Below are 23,794 nucleotides of genomic sequence, written 5' to 3'. Positions count from 1 at the left end.
AGTAATGTGGAAAGAGCCTGGGTTTGGAGTGTGAAGCCAGACTTCCTCACTTACTGCTCCCTTGATCTTAAGCAGACCACTCTCTGGGCCTTGGTGCCCTTGTCTGTAAAAATGAGAAAGTTGTATTAGATGACCTTTAAGGTCCCTTCCAGTTTGATACTCTGATCAACTGGCTTATTTGAAGGCAGGCCAGAAAGTCTGATTGCCTTTTTGCTATATTCTGGGGTCCTTCCCAAAGTATTTACAGTATGATATCATGTATTACAGCTGTCCATTTTTCTGCTTTGTCCCCTCTTTAATATGAGTTGCATGGGGGTAGGCTTTAAGTCTTACTTAAACTTGGTATCTTCCCCAGTGCTAGAACAGTGCTTTCTGTACAGTAGGTGCTGAAGTATTGTTTGTTGAATTGAATTGAATGGAATGGAACCTGATCGTATCAGCTTTGGCTGAACTTTATTTGGACAGGAAATCTGCAGAAAAAAATAAGTGTAATGCATTCTGAAGGGAGCTGTGAATGATTCAACAATAACCCAAGGCATTATGTTCCTTATGATCTGTGTGAATAATCCAACATCTCTTGCTTTTGTCAGATCCTGAAGTTCAATTGCACAAACCCTGTTTCATTGCCTGATTCGTAGGCTGTGCTTGGTACTGGGGAGACAGTGACCAAAACCAGAGTTTCACTGTCTTTAAAGAGCTTCCATTCTACTGGGAGAGCTGTAGTGGGTGTGTAGATAGATGAAGAGATAGAACTTAAGTGGAAGAGGGAGCAAGCCATTTTCTCTCTTGTGGGGTGGGCAAGAGTCAGGGACTTAGGAGCTGTGCTAAGCTCTGAGGAAGATACAGATTCTGAGAGGAGTAGATGAGAAAGGAATAAATTCAGGATGGGCTTATGTGAATTCACAGAGGAAGGAGATTGATTCATTTGTGAAGAATGATGGAGGCAGCTGGGTGGCTCAGTAGATTAAGAGCAAGGCCTAGACATGGGAGGTTTTGGATTCAAATGTGCCCTCAGACACGTCCTAGCTCTGTGACCCTGGGCAAGTCACGTAACCCCCATTGCCTAGCTCCTACTACTCTTCTGCCTTAGAACCAATAGGTAAGGGTTTTAAAAAAAGACTAATGAGCCAGTTTGTTTAGAACGTAAAGTACTTGAGGAGAAGGAATATATATTTTTTTGAATTTTAATTGATTTTTAATTTTTTAAAATTTATTTTTATATAAAAGTTTGAGTTCCAAATTCTTTCCTTCCCTCCCACACATTGGAAAGAAAAGCAATATAATATTGATTATAAAGGTGAACTCATATAAAATGTATTCTATATTAGCCACATTGCAAAAGAAAACACATAACACTCCCAAGAAAAAGTGAATAAAGTATGCTTTAACCTGCACTCAAAGTTCATTAGTTTTCTTTCTGGAAGTGGATACCATTAAAAGATCAGAGTTAGGGGCAGCTGGATGGCTCAGTAGATAGAAAGTCAGGCCTAGAAACGGAAGGTCCCAGGTTCAAATATGGTCTCAGACACTTATTAGCTGTGCGAACCTGGGCAGGTCACTTAACCCCCATTGCCTAGCCCTTACTGCTCTTCTGCTTTAGAATCAATACATAGGATTGATTCTAAGACAGAAGGTAAGGGTTTAAAAAAACAAAAACAAAAAGAGCAGAGTTAACTTTTAAACCAGGAATGAAAGGCATCAGGGTCTCATTCCCTATGAAGAGAAAGAGGGTAAAAAGAGATAGAGGAATGAAGGTTCATTGACTATGATTTGATCCCACTGCCTGGGTCCTGTCCTCATTGTGGCAACCTCCCTCCAAGACTTCTTCCCTCTGCTCCCCTCCCTCTTTCTGGTGCCTCACTTGATGCCCCTCTGTCCTTCTTTCTGGACTTTTGATTTTTTTTCCCTAAAAGACCCAAGGTGGTGTGGGCCAAACCTGTCAAAAGTCAAGTTTTCTGAGAAGGGATGCAAGCAGATGGAGGAGAAGGAATATTTGATAAAGTTGGAAAGATAGATTCAAACCTTTTGAGAATAGCCTTAAATTCTAGGCTCAAGAGTTTGGATTATTGTCATTATTTTTTTAGAAACAAGGGGTAGCCTAGGCTCAAGAGTTTGGATTATTATCATTATTTTTTTAGAAACATGGTCAGATCTGTGCCTTTGGGAGATGGTATTTGGCAGTTTCCTTCCTGGAGGATGGATTGGAGAAGTGAAAAGCCAGAAGCAGTGGTCTTAATTAGGAGCTTGGATTGGCCCATTGACTGTGAGGGAAAAAGGGGGCCAAATGTGAGAAGTACAGTGTGGGAGAGGGAAGTGGCAGTGAATGAATCTAGGTGACTCTGAAGCCACCCAGATGGTGGTGGCCTTATCTTTGAGTCTGATATGCTGATGAAGAATCAGTCTAGACCTAATAGCCCTTGGTAATGTGGGGATTATAATTCAGGAAGGAGATTAGGGATGAATTTGGGAGTCATCTACTTAGAGATAGATAATCAGTCCCCTGGGAGCTGCTGAGATCACCAAGGAAGAGAATGTAGACAAAGATGGGTGGCCTGGACAAAGCTTTAGAGGACAGGTATTCTTAGGAGATAGGAGATGGATGAAATGCTAGCAAGGTACACTGAAGGCAAGCAGTAAGATAGGTTGGAGGAGAACAGAGATAGTGTCATGGAAGCCAAGAATGAAGAGAGTATTTAAGACAATAAGATGGTCAGCTGTGTTAGAAATTGCAGAGAGGTCACGGAAGATGAGGACTGAGAAAAAGGCTATTTAACAGTTCTGACATGGCTACTAATTCTTGAAAGAACTGTTTTTGAGTTGTGGAGGCAGAAGCTAGATTTCAAGGGGTCAAGAATCAGACTTGTGAGCAAATAGTGGTGGCAAATAGAGATAATTCTTTCTAAAAGTTTGGCAATGCAAGGTAGGAGAGGCCCAGGGTGATCATTGAGGGGGTGACTCAGTCAAGCAAAGGTTTAAGGCTAGAGAAGACCTGTATATGTCTGTGGGCCATGGAGAACTGAACTATAGTTCTACCCATTGGTGAAACCTTCAGAGGGAGATGAGGTGAAATTCCCTGGGTTCAGAAGCAGCTTTTTAAAAGGGTAGGAACTTTTGGGAGCTTAGCTCTAGAACAAGAGTTCTTAACCTTCTTCATGCCATGGACCCCTTGGAGAATCTACCCGGTTAAGTTCTTCTCATAATAAAGTTTTAAATACATATGGTAAAATATATAGGATTACAGAGAAAACCAGTTATGTTAGAAAAAATGTGCATCCTCTACTGTTTATAGAGGAGAAAGGATGGGTAGGTAGCTTAGTGGATTGAGAGCCAGGCCTAGAGGTGGTCATGAGTTCAAATTTGGTCTCAGACACTTCCTAGCTTTGTGACCCTGGGCAAGTTACTTAACCCTCATTGCTTAACCCTTACCCCTCTTCTGTTTTAAAACCAATACTTAGTATTGATTCTAAAACAGAAGGGAAGGGTTTAAAAAATAATAAAGCATAGGAGAATTTTAAAAAACCCTTCTTTATTAATTCATTTACATCTGCATAACTGCTTCTTAGAAGCCTTCTTGGGTTCCCCAAATTACAAACCAAATGAAAAACAAGCTCTTTATCCTGGAATTCAAAATTTGACCTAGTTCTCTCATCTTAGCCTTGTGTAATTAGAATTTGCTCCCCAGGACTCTCTTTCCCAGCATCCCATTTGCATATTTACTAATATGCAAATAATACTATATAGCAATATTTAATAATAATACTATAAGTTTTATGTAGCTCCTCCCTCTCTCTTTGCTCCAGGAAGGCCGTTGTGGAGGTTGGGTGAGAGTCAGGCAGGAGAATTTTACCCATGTGTTTTTTACTTAGGCTTTCTGATTTTGTTCTTTTTATTTCTTCTTTTTCAAGTAATTATTAATAAACTTTATAAAATATAATGCTTGGAGGTATTGGATATTAAATTTAAATTTTACAGCCTGTACTACTATGAGATACTCAGTGCCAAACAAGACTACTTTCTCTCCTGAGTGTCCCATGCTTCCCACCTTTTTGCCTCTGATCCCTGGAATGTCCCCCTTTACTCACGTGCCATCTTTTCCATCCCCAGCTAAAATGCCACCTTCCCAACCAAGTCTTCTTTGATTCCCCTCCCAGCTGGCAGTGATTTCTCCAGCCTCTGATTTCATTTTACTTTGCAGACCAATTATGGAGTGATTTTCTAAATGTAATATTTACCTGAGGATATGTGTTCGGAACTCTGCCCTCCCACTAGATTGCAAGCTTCTCCAGGACATGAATTGTTCCCCTCTGTCCCCCAGCAGCCAGTACAGGACTGTTGATATATGTTTGATACTTGTATATTGAATGAAAACTTGGATAATAGATGGTTCGTTTGCAAATGGTTACTAGTCATTGCCTCTTTTTTTTGTAGAATTGCTCCTGCTTTACTAAGACAGGCATCCTATGGCACCATTAAGATCGGTATATATCAAAGCTTGAAGCGTTTGTTTGTAGATCGTTTAGAAGGTCAGTGTGGGTATTTTTCTTGGGGGTGTTATTTGAATGGGTTATTGGAACTCCTGTTCCCCAGAGATACCTTGTCAGGTCAAGCTGATACCAGGCAACAGATGACAGATGATAGCTCATCTTGTGTGCTCCCTTAACTCCATTGTTCCTGGGGAATTGAGGGGGAGCTGACTTCTGCACACTCCATAATCTGGCCCCCTCCTAGTTTTCCTGTTTTCTTACATCTTAATCTTCATCACACATAGTCTTAGATTCAGAGACAGTGACCACTTGGCCATTCCATGAATAAGACATTTCCATCCTTGAAGTTCTAGGCATTCTTTCTGGTTGTTCCCCTTACCCAGAATGCTCTCCCTCCTCTGCTCCACCTACTGACCTCCCTGGCTTCCTTTAAGTCATAACCAAAATGGCACCCCTTACAGGAAGTCACCCTTCATTCTTCTGTCTATGCCTATTTGTTTGTTATCTCCCCTTTAGAATGTTAGCTCCTTGAGATCTGCTTCTTTTTATATGCCCAGCTGCTTTGCCTAGTGCCCTGAATGTAATAGAAGCTTGATAAATGTTTATTGATTGCTAGTGTCCTACCTTTGCAAAGAAGGGGAGGGAGGTGCATTTTTAAATTTCTTCATTGGGTCTAAGCTTAAAACAGATTTTTCTAAGGTCTTAAAGACTCTTGTACCTAACATGGTAAACATCGTAAATCCCTGGATTTCTTTGACAAGAGATCAGAGGATTGGCTTTAAAGCAGTCTCTGTTCAGTGGCTGTCTTCTTCTACTCTCCCAATTCTGGGGATTCCCAGTTCTGGAAATCTGGCATGAACTTAGAGTAAGTGAACTTCTATCTTCTTTCTTTCCAGATGAAACCCTCCTGATTAATATGATCTGTGGGGTGGTGTCTGGAGTGATATCATCCACTATAGCCAATCCCACGGATGTATTAAAGGTAAGTATATGGGATCTAGGGCTGAGTAGAGCATGTGGCTTTATGCTCAAATTGGGGCTTTGGAGAAAACTAAAGGTAGTGGAGACCCATCGTGAAAGAAGAAGTCTTTATCCAAGTTCCACAAGTCAGAGAAGCAGTGGAGCTATGTAAAGATGGAATATGGTCACAGGGAAGGAGGTTCAAGTTAACTTGAGAACTCCAGGTCACTTAAAGGTTAGGCCCCTTGACTGAGAACATAGTTTGGAGCTTCTTAACCTCCTTTATGTGTCCTGGATTCCTTTGGCAGTGGTCATGGGAAGTCTAGGGATGAACTCCTTTTCAGAATCACACTTTTAAATGATTGAAGGAAAGGATAAATTTTAGCTAAAGTTTGGGAAAATAAGGTGGTATTTTTTCCATTTAAGTTACAGACTTCCTGAAATCTCTCCATGAATCCCTAAGTTAACCCCTGATATGGGAAAAGACATTGAACGCAAAGTCAAGAGACATGAGATCTGATTTTGGGTTAGACCTTGTTATGTGATGATGAGGGAGTCTTTTCTCTTTTCTGAGCCTGAGATTCCTCATCTATAAAATGGGAAAAAATAACCTGTACTTCCTCACAGGGGTGTTGGGAGGAAAGCATGACACATACTGGCCTGTGTGACCTTGGATAAGTCACATAACCTCTCAGTGTTCCCCAGGAACCTCAAAAACTAAAAGTTGCAGAGTGGGTAGCTACTCTTCATTGGTAGAAGGAGTTTCCTATATCAGTGACATCATTGTCTAGTCCTTCCACCTGCCCTCCAATTAAGATTTAGTTAGACTTACTACCAGGGATAGGAAATTGAAATAGATGAATTACTTTAACTTATGGGAAGTTGAAATGGAATTAATTTCAGGAAGTCTTCCCTGCCCTCTCTCTTGCTACTCCCCAAACCCAAGCTGGAAATGATCTTTTTCCTTTGTACTTTCTGGGCCAGAATGTTAGATTTTCTTTCCACAGTCAGTATTATCTTTGAGTTCCCGAGGTTCTCAGACCTGTGAGCAACTATTGTTTCTGAGCACCATCTTTGGGTCTGTGAATATTTCATCTACTGTTAGAGATCCAGGTTCACTCCCACTTAATTGTTCTATGTGTTTCTCAACTGTGGCTCCCAATACAGCCTCCATTAAAGAGAGCTTCCAGGAGGAGCACTAGAGGCCCTCTAGCCAAGAGAGTCTAGGAATGCCTGAAAAAATTCTTGATAACCATTTCCATATAATTGGTTTCCTTCATAAATCCTGTGTGGTGTATTTTATACATTAAAAGTCATTGTTCTGAGAAGGGTTCCTTGGCCTGCCAGTGGGATCTAGGACATAGCCCTCTGAGGTATCTTTAACCCACCTCCTTTTGGGGATTTAAATGTGTTCTTTTCATTTCCTCATTCATCTCTCCACCCCCAAGTCTCTCAGAATTCTCTTCTTCTAGGAATGACAGAATTCTCTGGTGAGGTATGTGAGGTAGGAAAATGAGCCTTCCTCACCTTTTCTTCTTGCCCCCTCAGCAAATCTGACATGTTTACTTCCTCATGACAGCTAGTGTTTTTCATTTTGGCCCCCCTTTTTAGTTTCTTTTACCCACAAGCAAGGAGCAGGGTTCCTTTTGAGTTCACTGTGATCAGAGTGAGACTTTTCTTGTCTTAGATTCGAATGCAGGCTCAAGGAAGCTTGTTCCAAGGGGGCATGATTGGCAGCTTCATCGACATATACCAGCAGGAAGGCACAAGAGGCTTGTGGAGGGTAAGCATTGCTTGTCTGGGCATTGTTCTATATGAATGGTGGTGGGAATTGGTTTTTAAAGATAGTTACTTCTGTTGCTAAGTTATTATAGTTTCTTGGGTGGTTCAAGAAATTCAGGAACAAGCTCTTTTCTTTTATAATATCAAATTGTTTATAAAAGGGCAAGATTTTATAAATAGGCATAAGGTAAATATATATCTGGAGTTTTATTTCGTCTAGTTTGCTCATAGACTTCTAGACCTCTAGAACTAGAAAGGTTCGTAGAGATCCAAGAGTTTAAATTTCTTATTTGACAGAGGAGAAAACAGGCCCACAGAGAGGAAATGACTTACCCAAAGTCATATGTTAGATTCCTGACTTTTGGTACAGTGGGCTGCCTCTTTCATTTAATTTTGATCCATTATACTCCTAGGTAACTATGGATTTAGTTTCTTTATCACTTTTTTCCATGCTACTGAACAGTGATTTATGTCCAAGAACTAGAGGACCCAGCTAAATAAAGACAAATGAGACTCATCTTCATAAGCCTGTTGAGCATCAGGTACAGAGGCAGAAAGAGAGAGAGAAAGGGAATGTGGCAATCCTTCCACAGACATTTAAGTAAAAAGATGGGCTTGTCATTTGTTAATGATGGCCTATGGCTATCCTGATTTGCCTGACTGGAGTCCAGCAAATGAAACCTATCAGCTTAGTTCCTTAAAGCAAAGGAGAACCAAAGAGCAGAGGGCAAATGGAGGTACAAGATTCAGAGGTAGTTAAGCCTTGCCCTACCATTTGTTAGGGCCCAGTGAGACTTTGAGATGGTGCTGGTTGGGAATGAGGCCTGGCTCCTGTGTAGAGCTCCTAGGCCTGAGAGCATGGCCTTATTGCCCATCTGCCTTATGCTTTTGCCACCTTTCCAGCATGCATCCTTCTTGACCCTCTTAGACTTGGATGGAAGAGCCTTGAGATGGGCCTTCCTCTTGATTGGTTGGGCTTGCTGCATTAATTTTTTTAATTAGCAGAAGGACTGAAATTGGTACTCCAACTTACCAACACTAGCTCCCTCTTTCTAAGAGAGCTATTCCTGGCTTTTTAGACTGGGATGGTTCCGCTCTATTCAGCTCCCAGGCTATTTTCCACTCTTAGCTCCTTCCCAATCGCTGTACTTTCCCTGGGTTCACTGACACTTGTGTTTGGCAGGGTGTGGTCCCGACCGCTCAGCGTGCTGCCATTGTTGTGGGAGTGGAGCTGCCGGTTTATGATATTACCAAAAAGCACTTAATATTATCAGGGCTGCTGGGAGACACAATCTTTACTCACTTTGTGTAAGTATATCCTTATGTAAGTGGCTCCCACTCTTCACACTCTGGGTCTTGAGTGCCTCTGAGGCCTCCTTCACTGTGCCCTTCCCATGAAATCAAGAACTAGAGCCAGTGGCCCTCATTGAGTAAGACCATTGTCTCTTCTGTTACCCAGGCCTTTTGAGAAATGATCCCCTCAGAGATTCCAGAGACTGTGGGGACTCTGGTGTGTCAGGGCAGCATCCAAATGCCTGGAAACTTGACACCTCTTTGCACCAAGCCCTCCTAGCAAAGTTGCACATCTATAAATTGCTTTGGCCTAATGTTTGTTGAAAAAGCAAATTTTGTTCATTAGGAGTCAGGAAAACACTGAAATTCAATAGAGCACATGATCAAAACCCCAGATCGTGGCTGAAAGTTGGGAAGTTTTTGTTTCTCTCTTGGATTTTCTTGCTTACTTATATAGTCTGTATGATAGTCTGGTCTCTATGTACATTCTGCTAATGAAGCTATGGTTTGAAAAATGTTGGTATCTAATGGATGGCATGTGATGCTTCCTGCTTTGGTATCTTATCTTAGCTTGTAACTGCCTTCCCAAGCAGCAGGCTCAGTCTGTGTTAATAATTTCCAAATTGCTTAGATGCTTCTTTCTGAATAATGTAATGCTCCACTGGCAAATCTTTCTGTCTCCTTAAATAAGCACAAAGGAGAAGGTACTTGGTTTTCCCAAAGGATTGATGTTTTTAGGAGTTAGGAGCCATGGGATATGGTTGGGGCTAGCGAGCTCTTCTTTGAAAAGTTGGTGTCTTTAGTTCTAGCTTTTCCTGTGGCTTGGCTGGAGCTCTTGCTTCCAACCCAGTGGATGTGGTGCGAACCCGCATGATGAACCAGAGGGCTATCGTGGGCAATGTGGAACTGTACAAGGGCACTTTGGATGGACTACTGAAGGTATGGAGCATTAAGATGTGACAAAAGAGCTTCTAAATGTCATCTAGGTAGCTAGGTGGCACAGTGGATAGAGTTCCAGACCTGGACTCAGGAAGAAGTCTTCCTGAGTTCAAATTCTGTCTCAGACACTGACTTGCTATGGAACACTGGTCAATCCACTTAACCATGTTTGCCTCAATTTCCTCACCTATAAAATGAGTTGGGGAAAAATGGCAAAACCACTCCAGTATTTTTGTCACGTAAACCACAAGTGGGGTCACAAAGAGTGGGAAATGAACTAAAAACAATTCACCACCAACAAAATGCTATCTTAAAAATGATTTGAGAACATCTTATTAGACTTGCTGAATTATTACTTTCCAGCCTTCTAGTTTTGCCAGCAGTGGGGTAGGATAGGGTGGGTTGCCATCAGTCCTACCTATTCTTCCAAAAATCTTTGGCCACATCTGCCTGGTAAATCAGACCAGGCTATATTTGTTAGCATTACTCCTAAGAACAAAGTAGGCTTGAAAAATGTGATTGTTTCTCCATTTCTTCAATGCTGAAGACCAATGTGGTACTGCATTGGGGAAAGGTCTACCTCCCTTAACTGTTTGGGCACTGGGAGCTCCAGCGCCTGGTTTGGTAGTGAATTTAAAAATATACAGGGACCCCAGAACTGACCCTGGAACAAGTTCTTAGTATTAAATGTCTTTAAATAACCATCTCCCCCAAGTGTTCTAAAAAGAAAAAGACCTAATGTATAGAAATGTCATGATACTTTTAAGAAACACATGTAAATAGGTTCAGACCAAGATGGTGATGAAGGTACACAGACCCACTTGATCTCTACCAAATTACCCTCCAAAAACTGAGATAATGCCTTAAAAGGGATTCTGGCATAGCAGAGCCCCCAAAAAATGGGGTGAAATAATTTGTCAGCCTAAAACAATTTAGAGGGCCAGCACAAAAGATTTATTGTACCAGGTGGAAGTAGAGATCAAAGCAGCACACCAAGTCAGACTCTCACCCAACAACAGGCTTTAGAGACTGCTGAATCAGCAGCTTCCTGAGCTCCCAGCCACAGACAGTAAGAGGGGTTGGACAACTGTTCAGAAGGTGATTACAGGGTTGTCATTGCTGGCTCTGGGTGCAAGACTCTTATTGCATTGCCCATCCACAGATCCAGGTCATAGTTCTGGGTCAGGGTTTCAGGTGAGGAGGATCATTAGCACACATCAACACTTGCTGCTGCAGGGGAATAGGGAACCCTGGCCATGGTTCCAAGATGAAAAAGGATACTTGTGGTTGCTCACAGACCAGAGTACTGGCAGGGAGTGTATTAAAAACACCTCTCCTTTCATCATACCCCCTTAGAAGAACTGAATACTTATAGATGCCCAGAGCTAGCTCTAAAGGCAGCTGCACAAAGAACCCAAAGCTTGCAGCTGCCTTCACTATAGCTTTAGAGCCCAACTTAAGAAGATTTTTTTTAAGACAAAAGAAAAGAAAAGGACCGCAAAAAAGAATATTATAAGAAAAGAAATTCAACTTAGAAAGTTATTTTGGTGACAGGGAAGACCAAAATGCAAACACAGAAGAAGACCACAAAGTCAATACTACTACATCCAAAGCCTCTAAGAAAAGTGGAATTTCTCTCAAGTCCAAAAATAATTAATGGAGGAATTCAAAAAGATTTTAAGAATCGAATAAGAGATGTAGAAGAAAAATTGGGAAAAGAAATGAGAGCGATACAGGAAAATCTTAAAAGAACCAAAAGCTTGTTAAAGGAAGCACAAAAAATACCGAAGAAATTAATATCTTAAAAAATAGAACAGGCCAATTGGTAAAAGAGGAACAGAAATCCATTGAAGAGAGAGACTTAAAAAGCAGAATTGTCCAAATGGAAAAAGATACACAAAAATGCACTGAAGACAAAAACTTCTAAAAAGGCAGAATTGACCTTATGGAAGAAGGGGTTTAAAAATTCACTGAGGGGGACATTTAGGTGGCTCAGTGGATTGAGAGCCAGGTCTAGAGATGGGAGGTCCTGGGTTCAAATTTAGCCACAGATACTTTCTAGCCATGTGACTTTGGGTAAGTTACTTTACCCCTATTGCCTCACTGCTCTTCTGGCTTAAAATCAATACAGATCGATTCTAACACAGAAATAAGGGTGTTTTTTTTAATTCAGTGAGGAAAAGAACTATTTAAAAAGTAAAATTGGCCAGATGGAAAAGGAGATACAAAAGCTCACTGAAGAATATCATACCTTAACAATTAGAATTGGGCAAGTGGAAGGTAATATCTCCATGAGATATCAAGAAATAATCAGTCAAAAGAATGAAAAGGTAGAAGAAAATATGAGATATCTCATTGGAAAAACAACAAGATAATCAAGATTCAGCAGCTTTCTACATTATAGGATAAGAGGGACTAGAATATGATATTCCAGAGGGCAAAGGAGCTAGGATTCAACCAAGAATCACTTACCCAACAAAATTGAACATAATTCTTCAGAGGAAAAAATGGGTACACAATGAAATACAGGGTTTTCAAATGTTCCTGATGAAAAGACCAGAGCTGATTGTAAAATTTGACTCTAAAATAAAAGACTCAAAAGAAGCATAAAAAGGTAAACAGTAAAGAGAAATCAAAAGACATTCAATACGATTAAACTGTGTGTATACCTACATGGGAAAGTGATTCTTGTACCTCCTAATAACTTTATCATTATTAGTGTAGTTAGAAGGAGTATACATAGGTAGAGGGCAAGAATTTGAGTTAAATATGATGGAATGATATCTAAAAAAATTAAGGCATGATAAAGAGGAACACATTGGGATAAGGGGGAAGGGAAAAATAGAATGGGGGTAAATTAGTACACAAAAGATACATGAAAGAGCTTTTATACTGGAGGGGAAGATGGGGGAGGTGGGGAGGGAAGCACATGAACCTTACTATGGTCGTAATTGGCTCAATGAGAATATACACAATCAATTGGGTATAGAGATCTATTTTGCCCTATAGGAAAATAGGAGAGGAGGGGAGTAAAAGAAGGGGATGGGGTGGGACTGATAGAAAAGGCAAATTGGGAGATGTGGTCATAATCTGAATAGGAGAGGGAGAGATTAACAGAATTGAAAGTAAGAAAATCATTGAATTAATAAATAAGACAAGGAGTTGGTTTTATGAAAAAATAAATAAAATAGATAAACCATTGGTTAACTTGATTAAAAAAAGAAAGCCAAATTACCAGTATCAAAAATGAAAAAGGGACATCACAACCAATGAAGAAGAAATTATAGCAATTATTAGAAGTTATTTTGCCCAACTACATGCCAATAAATCTGACAATCTAAGTGAAATAGAAACTACCCAGATTAACAAAAGAGGAAATATAATACTTAAATAATCCCATCACAGAATAAGAAATTGAAAAAACCATCAGAGAATTCCCTAAGAAAAAAGCCTCAGGGCCAGATGAATTCACAAGTTAATTCTATCAAAGAACAACTAACTCCAAATCTATATAAACTATTTGGAATGATAGTGGGAGAGGGAATCCTTCCTAACTCTTTTTATGACAGAAATATGATATTGATAACCTAAACCAAGAAGAACTAAAACAGAGAAGGAAAACTATAGATCAAGCTCCCAAAAAAAAACATTGATGCAAAAAATTTAAATAAAATACTAGCAAGAAGATTACAGCATTATATCACAAGAATCATACACTATGATCAGATGGATTTTATACCAGGAATACAGGGATGGTTCAATTAATTAGGAAAACCATTAGCATAATAAACCATATTAATAACAAAAGTAATAGAAACCTTATGATTATTTAAATAGATGCAGAAAAAACATTTGACAAAATACAGCACTCATTCCTTATAAAAATGTTAGAAAACATTGGAATAAATGGACCCTTCTTTAAAGTGACAAATGGCATCTATTTAAAACTGTCAGCAGTGTGGACAGCTGAGTGGTTCAGTGGATTGAGAGCCAGGCCTAGAGATGGTAAGTCCTAGATTAAAATATGACCTCAGACACTTCCTAGCTGTGTGACCCTGGACAAGTTCGCTTAACCCCCATTGCATAGTCCTTAACATTCTTCTACTTTGGAACCAATACACAGTATTGATTCTAAGATGGAAGGCATGGGTTTAAAAAACCATCAACAAGAATTTTCTGTAATGGGGATAAACTAAAATCTTTCCCAATAAGATCAGGGTAAAGCAAAGGTGCCCTTTACCACTATTATTTAATTTTGTTCAAGAAATGCTCACTATAATAATAAGAACAGAAAGGAAATCGAAGGAATTAGAATGCAAGATGAAGAAACAAAATTATCACTCTTTGTAGATGATATGATGATATACCTAGAGAATAAAAAAACTAATAGAAATAACACTAATATACTGTTGGTGGAACTGTAAACTAACACAAACATTCTGTAGAGCAATATGGGCTCTACAATAAGGGCTCAAAGGGCCACGAAACTATGCATATTGTTTGACCAAGCAATACCACTGCTGCATCTGTATCTCCAAAAGATCAGAGATAAGGGGAATGTACCTATCAAAATATTTTAGCCACATTTTTTGCAAAGAATGGCAAACTGAGGGGTTGTCTTTCACTTGGGGAATGGATGAACAAGTTGTCAGATATGGTTGTAATGGAATACTGTTGTGCTATAAGAAACAATGAACTGAATAAGTTCAGAAAAACCTGGAAAGACTCATATGAACTGATGAAAAGTAAAATGAGCAGAACCAGGAGAACAATGTATACACTAATAGAATTATTATATGATGATCAATTGTGAAAGACTAAACCATTATCAGCAAAGCAAATCTCCAAAATAACCACAAGAGACTCATGATAAAAATGCCATCCACAGTCAGAGATGGAACTGTTTGAGTCTGAGTACAGCAGATCAAAGCATACCATCATCCACTGTATTTCCTTCATGAGATTTCTTTTGTTTGTGGGATGTCTTCTAACATTACACAAAGTAATATGGAAATATGTATTCAATGAAAGTATAAGTATAACCTATATCCGACTATTCACTGCCCTGGGGCAAGGATAGGGAAGGAGAAAAATATAAATTTTAAGATATCAACAATGTTTTCAAAAATTGTTTCTATATGAAACTGAACTTTTTTTAAATATTGGGAAAAAAAGAAACTAAAATGGGGGAAGGAGGATGGAGAATAATACACAGCAATCATATTGGTTTGAAAATTGTTTTACAACAAATCTGCCTAATAAAGCCTCATTTTTTAAATACATAGAGAAGTGAGTTGAAAGTATAAGAATACAAGTCATTCTCCATTTGATAAATGATCAAAGGATATGAACAAGCATTTCTTAGACAAAGTAATTAAAACTTTCTATAGTCATTCAAAAATACTCTAAATCACTATTAATTAGAGAAATGCAAATTAAAACCACTCTGAGGCACCAAATTACACCTAACAGATTGGCTGTTATGACAGAAAAGGAAAATGATAAAACTTGGAGGGGATGTGGAAAAATTGAGACACTAATGCACTGTTGGGGGAGTAGTGAATGGATTCAACCATTCTGGAGAGCAATTTGAACCTGTGCCCAAAGGGTACAAACCCTTTGACCTAGCAATACCATTACTAGGTTTGTGTCCCAAAGAGATAAAAAAATAAAGAGGGTAGGACCTATATGTACAAAAATATTTAAAGCAGTTCTTTTTGTGGGGGAAAAGAATTGGAAATTGAAGAATACCCATCAGTTGGAGAATGGCTGAGTAAATTATGGTATATAACTAATAGAATACTATTGCGCTGTAAGAAATCATGAATAGGAGAAGCTCAGAAAAACTTGGAAAGACTTACACAAGCTGAAACAAAGTGAAATACAACCGGGAGGACATTGTACAGTAACAGGAATACTGTATAATGAACAGCTGTGAATAACTTAGCTATTTTCAGCAATACAATGATCCAAAACTATCCCAAAGGATAAAAAATGCCTTCTGCTTCCAGAGAAAGAACTTATGGTGTCTGAATCCAGACCAAAGCAAACTTTTTTTACTATCTTAATTTTTTTGTCCAAGTTTCCTTCCACAAAAGGATTAATTTGGAAAAATATTTTACATGATTGCACATGTAAAAATCTATATGAGATTGCTTAATGTCTGAGCAGGGGGCAGGGGTAGGGAAAGAAGGAGAGAATTCAAGTTTCAAAAGTCTTTTAAACATATTGGGAACTGTTTTTACATGTAATTGGGGAAAAATAAGATAAAAAGCAAATGAACTGTTAAAAAAGAAAAGAATAGGGCATTAAAAACATTGCAAACAAGTGCAAAAGAGCAGAAATAATAAATTCAACCTTCTCAGATCACAATGCAATGAAAATAATAGTAAGGGTACATGGAGAGGCAAATCAAAAATTAATTGGAAATTAAACGATTCTCCAAAATCGGTTAAAGAACAAATCATAGAAACATTAACTTCATGTAAGAAAATGACAATGATGAGACATCTTTTCAAAATCTATGGGATGTAGCCAAAGCAGTACTCAGGGGGAAATTCATATCCTTGAGTTCATATATTAACAAATTAGAGAGGGCAGAGGTCAATGAATTGGGCATGCAAATTAAAAAAACTAGAAAGTGAACAAATTAAAAATCCTCAGAGGAAGACTAAATTAGAGATCCTAAAAGTCAAAGGAGAAATTAATAAAATTGAAAGTCAAAGAACTATTGATTTAATAAATAAGACTAGAAGCTGGTACTTTGAAAAAACAAATAAAATAGACAAAGTACTGGTCAATCTAATTTTAAAAAGGCAAGAAGAAAAGCAAATTAACAGTATCATAGATGAAAAGGGGGACCTTACCTCCAAATGAAGAGGAAATTAAGGCAATCATTAAAAACCTTTTTGCCCAATTATGTGGCAATAAATATGGCAATCTAGATACTGTGGATGAATATTTACAAAAATATAAATTGCCTAGACTAACAGAGGAAGAAATAGACTACCTAAACAACCCCATGTCAGAAAAAGAAATTGAACAAGCCATCAAAGAACTCCCTAAGAAAAAACCCTCAGGTCCAGATGGATTCACAAATGAATTCTATCAAACATTCAAAGAACAACTAATCCCAATATTATACAAACTATTTGACAGAATAAGCAAAGAAGGAGTTCTACCAAATTCCAACACAAATATGGTACTGATTCCAAAACCAGGCAGGTCAAAAACGGAGAAAGAAAACTATAGACCAATCTCCTTAATGAATACAGATGCAAAAATCTTAAATAGGATACTAGCAAAAAGACTCCAGCAAGTGATCACGAAGGCTATTCACTATGACCAGGTAGGACTCATACCAGGAATGCAAGGATGGTTCAATATTAGGTAAACCATCCACATTATTGACCATATTAACAAGCAAACTGACAAAAATCACGATTATCTCAATAGATGCAGAAAAAGCCTTTGACAAAATACAACACTGATTCCTATTGAAAACACTAGAAAGCCTAGTAATAGAAGGGACTTTCCTAAAAATAATAAACAGTATATATCTAAAACCATCAGCAAGCATCATCTGCAATGGGGACAAACTAGAAGCCTTCCCAATAAGATCAGGAGTGTAACAAGGATGCCCATTATCACTTCTATTTTTTAACATTGTACTAGAAACACTAGCTGTAGCAATTAGAGAAGAAAAGGAAATTGAAGGTATTAAAATAGGCAATGACAAGACCAAGCTGTCACTCTTTGCAGATGATAGATGGTCTTACTTAGAGAATTCTAGAGAATCAACTAAAAAGCTAGTAGAAATAATAGAATAAATAGACTTTAGCAGAGTCGCAGGATATAAAATAAACCCACATAAGTCGTCAGCATTTCTATATATCTCCAACACATCTCAGCAGCAAGAATTAGAAAGAGAAATTCCATTTAGAGTCACCCTAGACAATATAAAATACTTAGGAATCTATCTGCTGAGACAAACACAGGAACTATATGAACACAACTACAAAACACTCTCCACACAATTAAAACTAGATCTAAACAATTGGAAAAACACTGACTGCTAATGGGTAGGACAAGCTAACATAATAAAAATGACAATCCTACCCAAACTGATCTATCTATTTAGTGCCATACCCATTGAACTACCAAAAACTTTTTTACTGAATTAGAAAAAACCAGGACAAAGTTCATTTGGAAGAACAAAAGATCAAGGACATCCAGGGAAATCATGAAAAAATGCAAACCAAGGAGGACTTGCAGTCCCAGATCTCAAACTGTACTATAAAGCAGTGGTCATAAAAAGAATATGGTACTGGCTAAGAGACAGAAGGGAGGATCAGTGGAATAGACTAGGGGTAAGTGACCTCAGCAAGACAGTCTATGATAAGCCCAAAGATCCCAGCTTTTGGGACCAAAATCCACTATTTGATAAAAACTGCTGGGAAAATTGGAAGACAGTATGTGACAAGTTAGGTTTGGATCAACACCTCACACCCTACACCAAGATAAACTCAGAATGGTGAATGACCTGAATATAAAGAAGGAAACTATAAGCAAATTAGGCGAACACAGAATAGTATACATGTCAGATCTTTGGGAAAGGAAAGACTTTAAAACCAAGAGCTAGAAAAAAATTACAAAATGTAAAATCAATAATTTTGATTACATCAAATTAAAAAGAATTTGTACAAACAAAACCAATGCAACCAAAATTAGAAGGGAAGTAACAAATTGGGAAACAATCTTCATTACAAAAACCTCTGACAAAGGTCTAATTACTCAAATATATAAAGAGCTAAACCAATTGTACAAAAAAATCAAGCCATTCTCCAATTGATAAATGGGCAAGGGATATGAATAGGCAATTCTCAGATGAAGAAATCAAAACTATTAATAAGCACACGAAAAAGTGCTCTAAATCTCTTATAATCAGAGAGATGCAAATCAAAACAACTCTGAGGTACCACCTCACACCTAGCAGATTGGCTAACATGACAGCAAAGGAAAGTAATGAATGCTGGAGGGGATGTGGCAAAGTCGAGACATTAATGCATTGCTGGTGGAGTTGTGAATTAATCCAAGCATTCTGGAGGGCAATTTGGAACTCTGCCCAAAGGGCGATAAAAGACTGTCTGCCCTTTGATCCAGCCATAGCACTGCTGGGTTTGTACCCCAAAGAGATAATAAGGAAAAAGACCTGTACTATAATATTCATAGCTGCGCTCTTTGTGGTGGCAAAGAAATTAGAAAATGAGGGGATGCCCTTCAATTGGAGAATGGCTGAACAAATTGTGGTATATGTTGGTGATGGAATACTATTGTCCTCAAAGGAATAATAAAGTGGAGGAATTCCATGGGGACTGGAACAACCTCCAGGAATTAATGCAGAGTGAGAGGAGCAGAATCGGGAGAACATTGCACACAGAGACTGATACACTGTGGTGCAATCGAATATAATGGACTTCTCCATTAGTGGCAATGCAGTGATCTTGAACAACTTGGAGGAATCTACAAGAAAAACCACTATCCAAATTCAGAGGAAACACTGTGGGAGTAAAAACACCAAAGAAAAACAACTTCTTGGATACATGGGTTGAGGGGGATATGGTTGGGGATGTAGACTCTAAATGAACATCCTAATGCAAAGACCAACAACATGGAAACAGGTTCTGATAAAGGACACATGTAATACCCAATGAAATTGCATGTTGGCTGCAGGAGGGGTGGAGTTGAGAGGAGGGAGTGAATAATGTGATTCTTGTAACCAAGGAATAATGTTCTAAATTGACTAGATAAATTAATTTAAAAAATGAAAAGAAACACATGCAATAAGTAAATCCAGGGATATTTTTATATATACCAAGTTGAAAATTATTTCCTTCTCACCTGTCTTTTGCGAATTTGTCTTTTGAGTATCAGTTGTCACCCAATGGTGTGGAGTTGGGTTTTTTTCAACTCCAAAGTCCTTGCCTCTCCACCAGTATATGTTGCCAGCCTTAGTAACAGTTGATCATCAGCAAAGAAATATTGGCCAAACTATATGACCTACTGACATTTACCAGCTGGCATATCATAGCTCAGCTTCTCTCAGTGCTTGGGATCATGGACCTATGTGCCCTGCTCTTTTGACACAGGCTTCTACTTGCCCAGGCCTACCATTGCAGTGCCGTATTCTGGCCCAGAATTTATTCCTAGCTAGAGGGGAATATTCTAGGAGTACTTATCTCTCTCATTAGTGCTGTTCTAGGTGTTGGGAGACACATCACATCATTTCTAAGGACCTGACAAAACCATAAGATATTTCTAAAATTATTATTTTCTCTTCACCTCATAATAAACAATAGGGAAAATGTACAGAGTGGTCTACTTTGAATTATCACAGTTTTTCTTAACTTCTTATATGGTCAGTAAAGTCAGAAAAGTATGAGCAGAAAAGCTGGTTGCTTTGGGATTTTGATAACACTAAAGGGTCTTTTTTGTTGTACTTCTAGAATTCATATGGGTTTAACAGATAGCAGGCTAGAAGATACCCAGCAAATCTCTATGAAGTTGATGCCTTGTATTTGTCTGAGAAGGAAGGACAAACCTTGCTCATTTGTGATATTCATTACTATTGAGTACTGTGGTCTAACCATCAGAACAGAGAAATAAAGAATCCTTGTCCTGTGCCATGGATGCTCTTGCCTTTATTTCTTCGCAGACAAAGGTTATTTTGGTGAATTTGGTGGTGGTTGGCCTCTAGGCCTCTAGGAAGTTGACCATTGGTCAACCAATTTGACTATCCTATTGATCTCTGTGCCTTTTACTGTTGGCTGTTTAATTTATTTGGGTTTCATTTGAGCTTTCTTTCATCGTTTTCTGGCACCTAGCATTCAAAAGAATGACCTGGGTATTATAATTGTCACTTGTGAGTAAATTCTCAAGGATTGGCCTTGTGTAATGGAATGCACAAGGAGCAATCAGGACAATATCTCTTTCCTAGGCAGTTCCTGAATGGTCACTGAGTAGGGACCATTACAGCTGTGTTCCCAGAAATGGAGTTACTTCCTGAATCAGGTTTCCAGAAAATTGGTCAGGAGGGTTATTATTTTTTCCAACACTGCTAATGTTTTATGCAGAATTGAGTGGGGCATATATCCATCCCCTCCCATATGAAAATGCAGACCCTGTCCTTAAAAAGAAATCCAATCTATTAAAAAGATTTATGTGAAAAGTCAGAAATGGTTATTGCTCAGGACAGGCTGTTCTGAGAGGCTACTTAGAAGGCACATATGTCTTTAGAAACGAGATCATTCCAGCAATGCTGAAGACTTAGGCTGCTTTGGGAAGGTTACCATAATCTGTGTAGGGAGGAGGGTGGGACTGTCCGAAATGAAGAGTAAGACAAAATAAATACACTTTGTTTTTTGTTCTCTTTCTCCCCAGACTTGGAAGACTGAGGGCTTCTTTGCCCTGTATAAGGGATTTTGGCCAAATTGGCTCCGCCTGGGCCCGTGGAACATTATTGTATCCTTTGGAACTTGAGAATGGAAGCAGGTGCTATAAACTACCAGGTAACTCTAGATAGTGGGCAAGAATTCATGGTTGTTAGAGCTTCAAGTGGTGAGAAATTTAGGGGCATAAATGAGAGTCGAAATTATCAAGGGATTAAAACAAGACTCTCTAGGTCCTGAGGAGGACAGTACCAGATGTTGAAACAGTTTATTGAATGAGGCTGGGCTAGGGAGCTGAAGTCCTCTCTGGAGGCTGATGGGGTTGGAATAGGTGGGCAGAAAAGCTGGTTGGGTTGGGTTTGTTTATATTTTTAAAAACCACCTCAACTTGTCCTCGGCAGTGATATAGCTCCTGAGCTACAGGGTTTCCAAAAAGCATTTGGGGAGGTCCCCAGACACTGAAGCAGTTTTGCTCTCATCTTTCCCTCAATAAAGAGTAGGACCAAAGTAGCTGGGGATGAAGGTGATGTTAGGAAGATGCCCACTGGAGTAGGTAGATAGAGCAGAGTAGCATTCCCCATTGTAGATGGGAAAAATATGGAGGGAAAAAAGTAGGGAAATGAAGGTAGCGGGGGTCCCCCCCTGCTCTGGTAGCCTGATAGGGAAGTTGATCAGGCTTTTCCTTTTAACTTATAATTATGATAGGGATTGAAATTAAAATTGAGCCAGACCTCATGGATCTTTACATAGGTTTATTTTTGCTCTGAAAATAACGGTATTCAGGGACCAAAGGCTCTTACCTGGGGCAAGGCTCTTCTCTAGAAAAGGTGCTAAAACTCGCACTTCTCCCTTCTTTTTATATCTTCTCAGACACCTCCCACAAAGGAAATGGGCTATGTCTGAGGAAGTTGAGGTAGAGGGTCCTGGGAGATGTAATCTCCCAGGGTTCAGAGCCATTTTAAAATGCACACCATGGAGGACTCTATTTTCTGATAATCAACATTTATTTATTGAGCATTGCTATGTTCATTGCTGGGGTAACAGAAGCATATTCCTTGCTTATTTGAAGGCAAGTTCTAATTAGAGGGATGATGGTGGGAAGTCTCTTTTTTCTTATAACTCCTATACCATACAGTCTAACATGTGCGTGTATGTGGACACATACATATATGCACATATTTTGGATATATTTTGTTTTGACACAGCAGATGTTTCCCAGCTGACACTACCTGCCTTGTCCCCCAGGTACTTTCTCCTAAAACAGGTCAGCAACCCCTATGATATTGTAATTGCTATTTGTAGTACAAATGATTTCTCCCACCACTTATGTTGATCTTTGCCATTGCATGTAACTAAATATGATTTTCCGAGCAGAATTTGAGACTTATTAACTCCACCATGATAGAGAAGGAAGTGGCAAACCACTCCAATATCTTTCCAAAGAAGACCCCAAATGGGGTTACGAAGTGTCAGACACAACTGAAAAATGACTGAATGACAAAAAGAGGCAAGGGCTAGTAGGGTTTATGTTTACATCTCCTATGTTTTTTGAACCAAAAAACAGGCCAGTGGGCCAACCATGATATTCCTTGTGCAAAGACTTGTTAAGTTTGCTTGTCTTTTTAAAAAATTTAAAATCTAGTTCATAAGTCGCTATTCCTGTCCTTCCTTTTTTGCCTGGCACAGTACCAGGCACATAGTTGGGTAATGGGTATATTTTCAAGGCTCTTTTGAATTGAGTGCAACAGAGAATAGACATCACTAAATATAGCGGGAAAAGGGAACTTGGTTTCTGAACCCCATTTGGCTGTAATTGAGTGACCTATTCTTATGTCTTCCATGACTCGGTCTTCAGTTTTTTATTACCTATGAGCAGCTTAAGAGGCTTTCCTTCTAAAGGCAAGTGAGGCTGTTCACAGAGGCTCGGATGTGTGTGAGCACAGTGCTGCCACCCCCTCCCATCATTTTCTCCTGCTCCCTGTGTCTTGGTGCACTTTTGACCAGAACCTAAGTATGTACCTGCTGAGCACGTGGTTCCTGAAGGCATCCTGGACGAAGATGACCTGGATGGTGCAAAGGATTTGGAGTTGTGTTCTGTGTTTGTGTTTCATGTGGTTGGCTTTTTCCATGAAGTGATGTGTCAAAAGTGAGACTCTCTGGCCCCAGACTGGTATCTTCTGTGAAGATGGATGCTAACAGGGGATCTCAAAATTTTGATCTTCCTCCCAAGTTGGGTCCAAATGCAGTTAGGTAGCCCCTGCCTTTGGGGAGAGCAGAAAGCAGAGGCCAGGGCAGTTCCTGCTGTTGTAGTCTTGCAGATCTTGTTTCTCATTAAAGTATTTATTGACAGGAATACTCTGGTCTTGTCATTATTTCTTCTTTGCTCCTTTAGTAACACATATACTAGAAGGGCAGCTAGGTGGTTCAGTGGTTAGAGAGCCAGGCCTGGAGACAGGAGGTCCTAGGTTCAAATCTGGCTCCATATACTTCCTAGCTATGTGACCCTGAGCAAGTCACTTAGCTTTAGTTGCCTAGTCCTTACTGTTCTTCTGCCTTGGAACCAATATTTAATGTCCATTCTAAGAAAGAAGGTATGGGTTTAAAAAAATAGTACATATGCCAAAAAGGAGGGGAGGGATATAACTATGGAATTAGACTGGGGCTAGTGGGAAAGGGAGGGCAAGAGAAGAGGGATATCTCCCTATGCTCTTAAAGCAGTCATGTTTAAGGTTAGACCTTGGGAATCGTGCTTCCCAGGTACCTACCTTTCACTGATGGCAAAATTCTCAGTTTGTATGGAAGTTGTATTATTTCTTTTTATGAGGTGGAAGGATTTGTTTGAAGGGATTGTACCACACGATTGATTAGCAGCCCACAAGTCATCTGATC

At 39.1% G+C, this 23,794-nt stretch overlaps 1 protein-coding gene across 4 annotated transcripts in view; it reads left to right on the top strand.

The window, feature by feature from the left end:
• SLC25A14 (solute carrier family 25 member 14) overlaps positions 1–23,258 on the top strand; it is a 34,764-nt gene extending 11,506 nt beyond the window's left edge. For 3 of the 4 annotated variants that reach the window (XM_056809567.1, XM_056809566.1, XM_056809565.1), the window contains 7 exons: positions 4,429–4,523; positions 5,381–5,466; positions 7,132–7,227; positions 8,410–8,534; positions 9,323–9,458; positions 20,898–20,978; positions 22,041–22,754. In XM_056809567.1, coding sequence (XP_056665545.1) covers positions 4,429–4,523; positions 5,381–5,466; positions 7,132–7,227; positions 8,410–8,534; positions 9,323–9,458; positions 20,898–20,978; positions 22,041–22,238 — 817 coding nt within the window. In that variant the 3' untranslated portion in view covers positions 22,239–22,754. The other variant, XM_007506212.3, reaches the window with a different exon arrangement.
• The last annotated feature ends 536 nt before the right edge of the window (positions 23,259–23,794 follow it).

This window comes from Monodelphis domestica, chromosome X (assembly GCF_027887165.1).
Source record: "Monodelphis domestica isolate mMonDom1 chromosome X, mMonDom1.pri, whole genome shotgun sequence".
Lineage (NCBI taxonomy): Eukaryota > Metazoa > Chordata > Mammalia > Didelphimorphia > Didelphidae > Monodelphis > Monodelphis domestica.
Note: the sequence above shows the minus strand (reverse complement) of the source record. Positions and strands in the feature narration are given on the sequence as shown.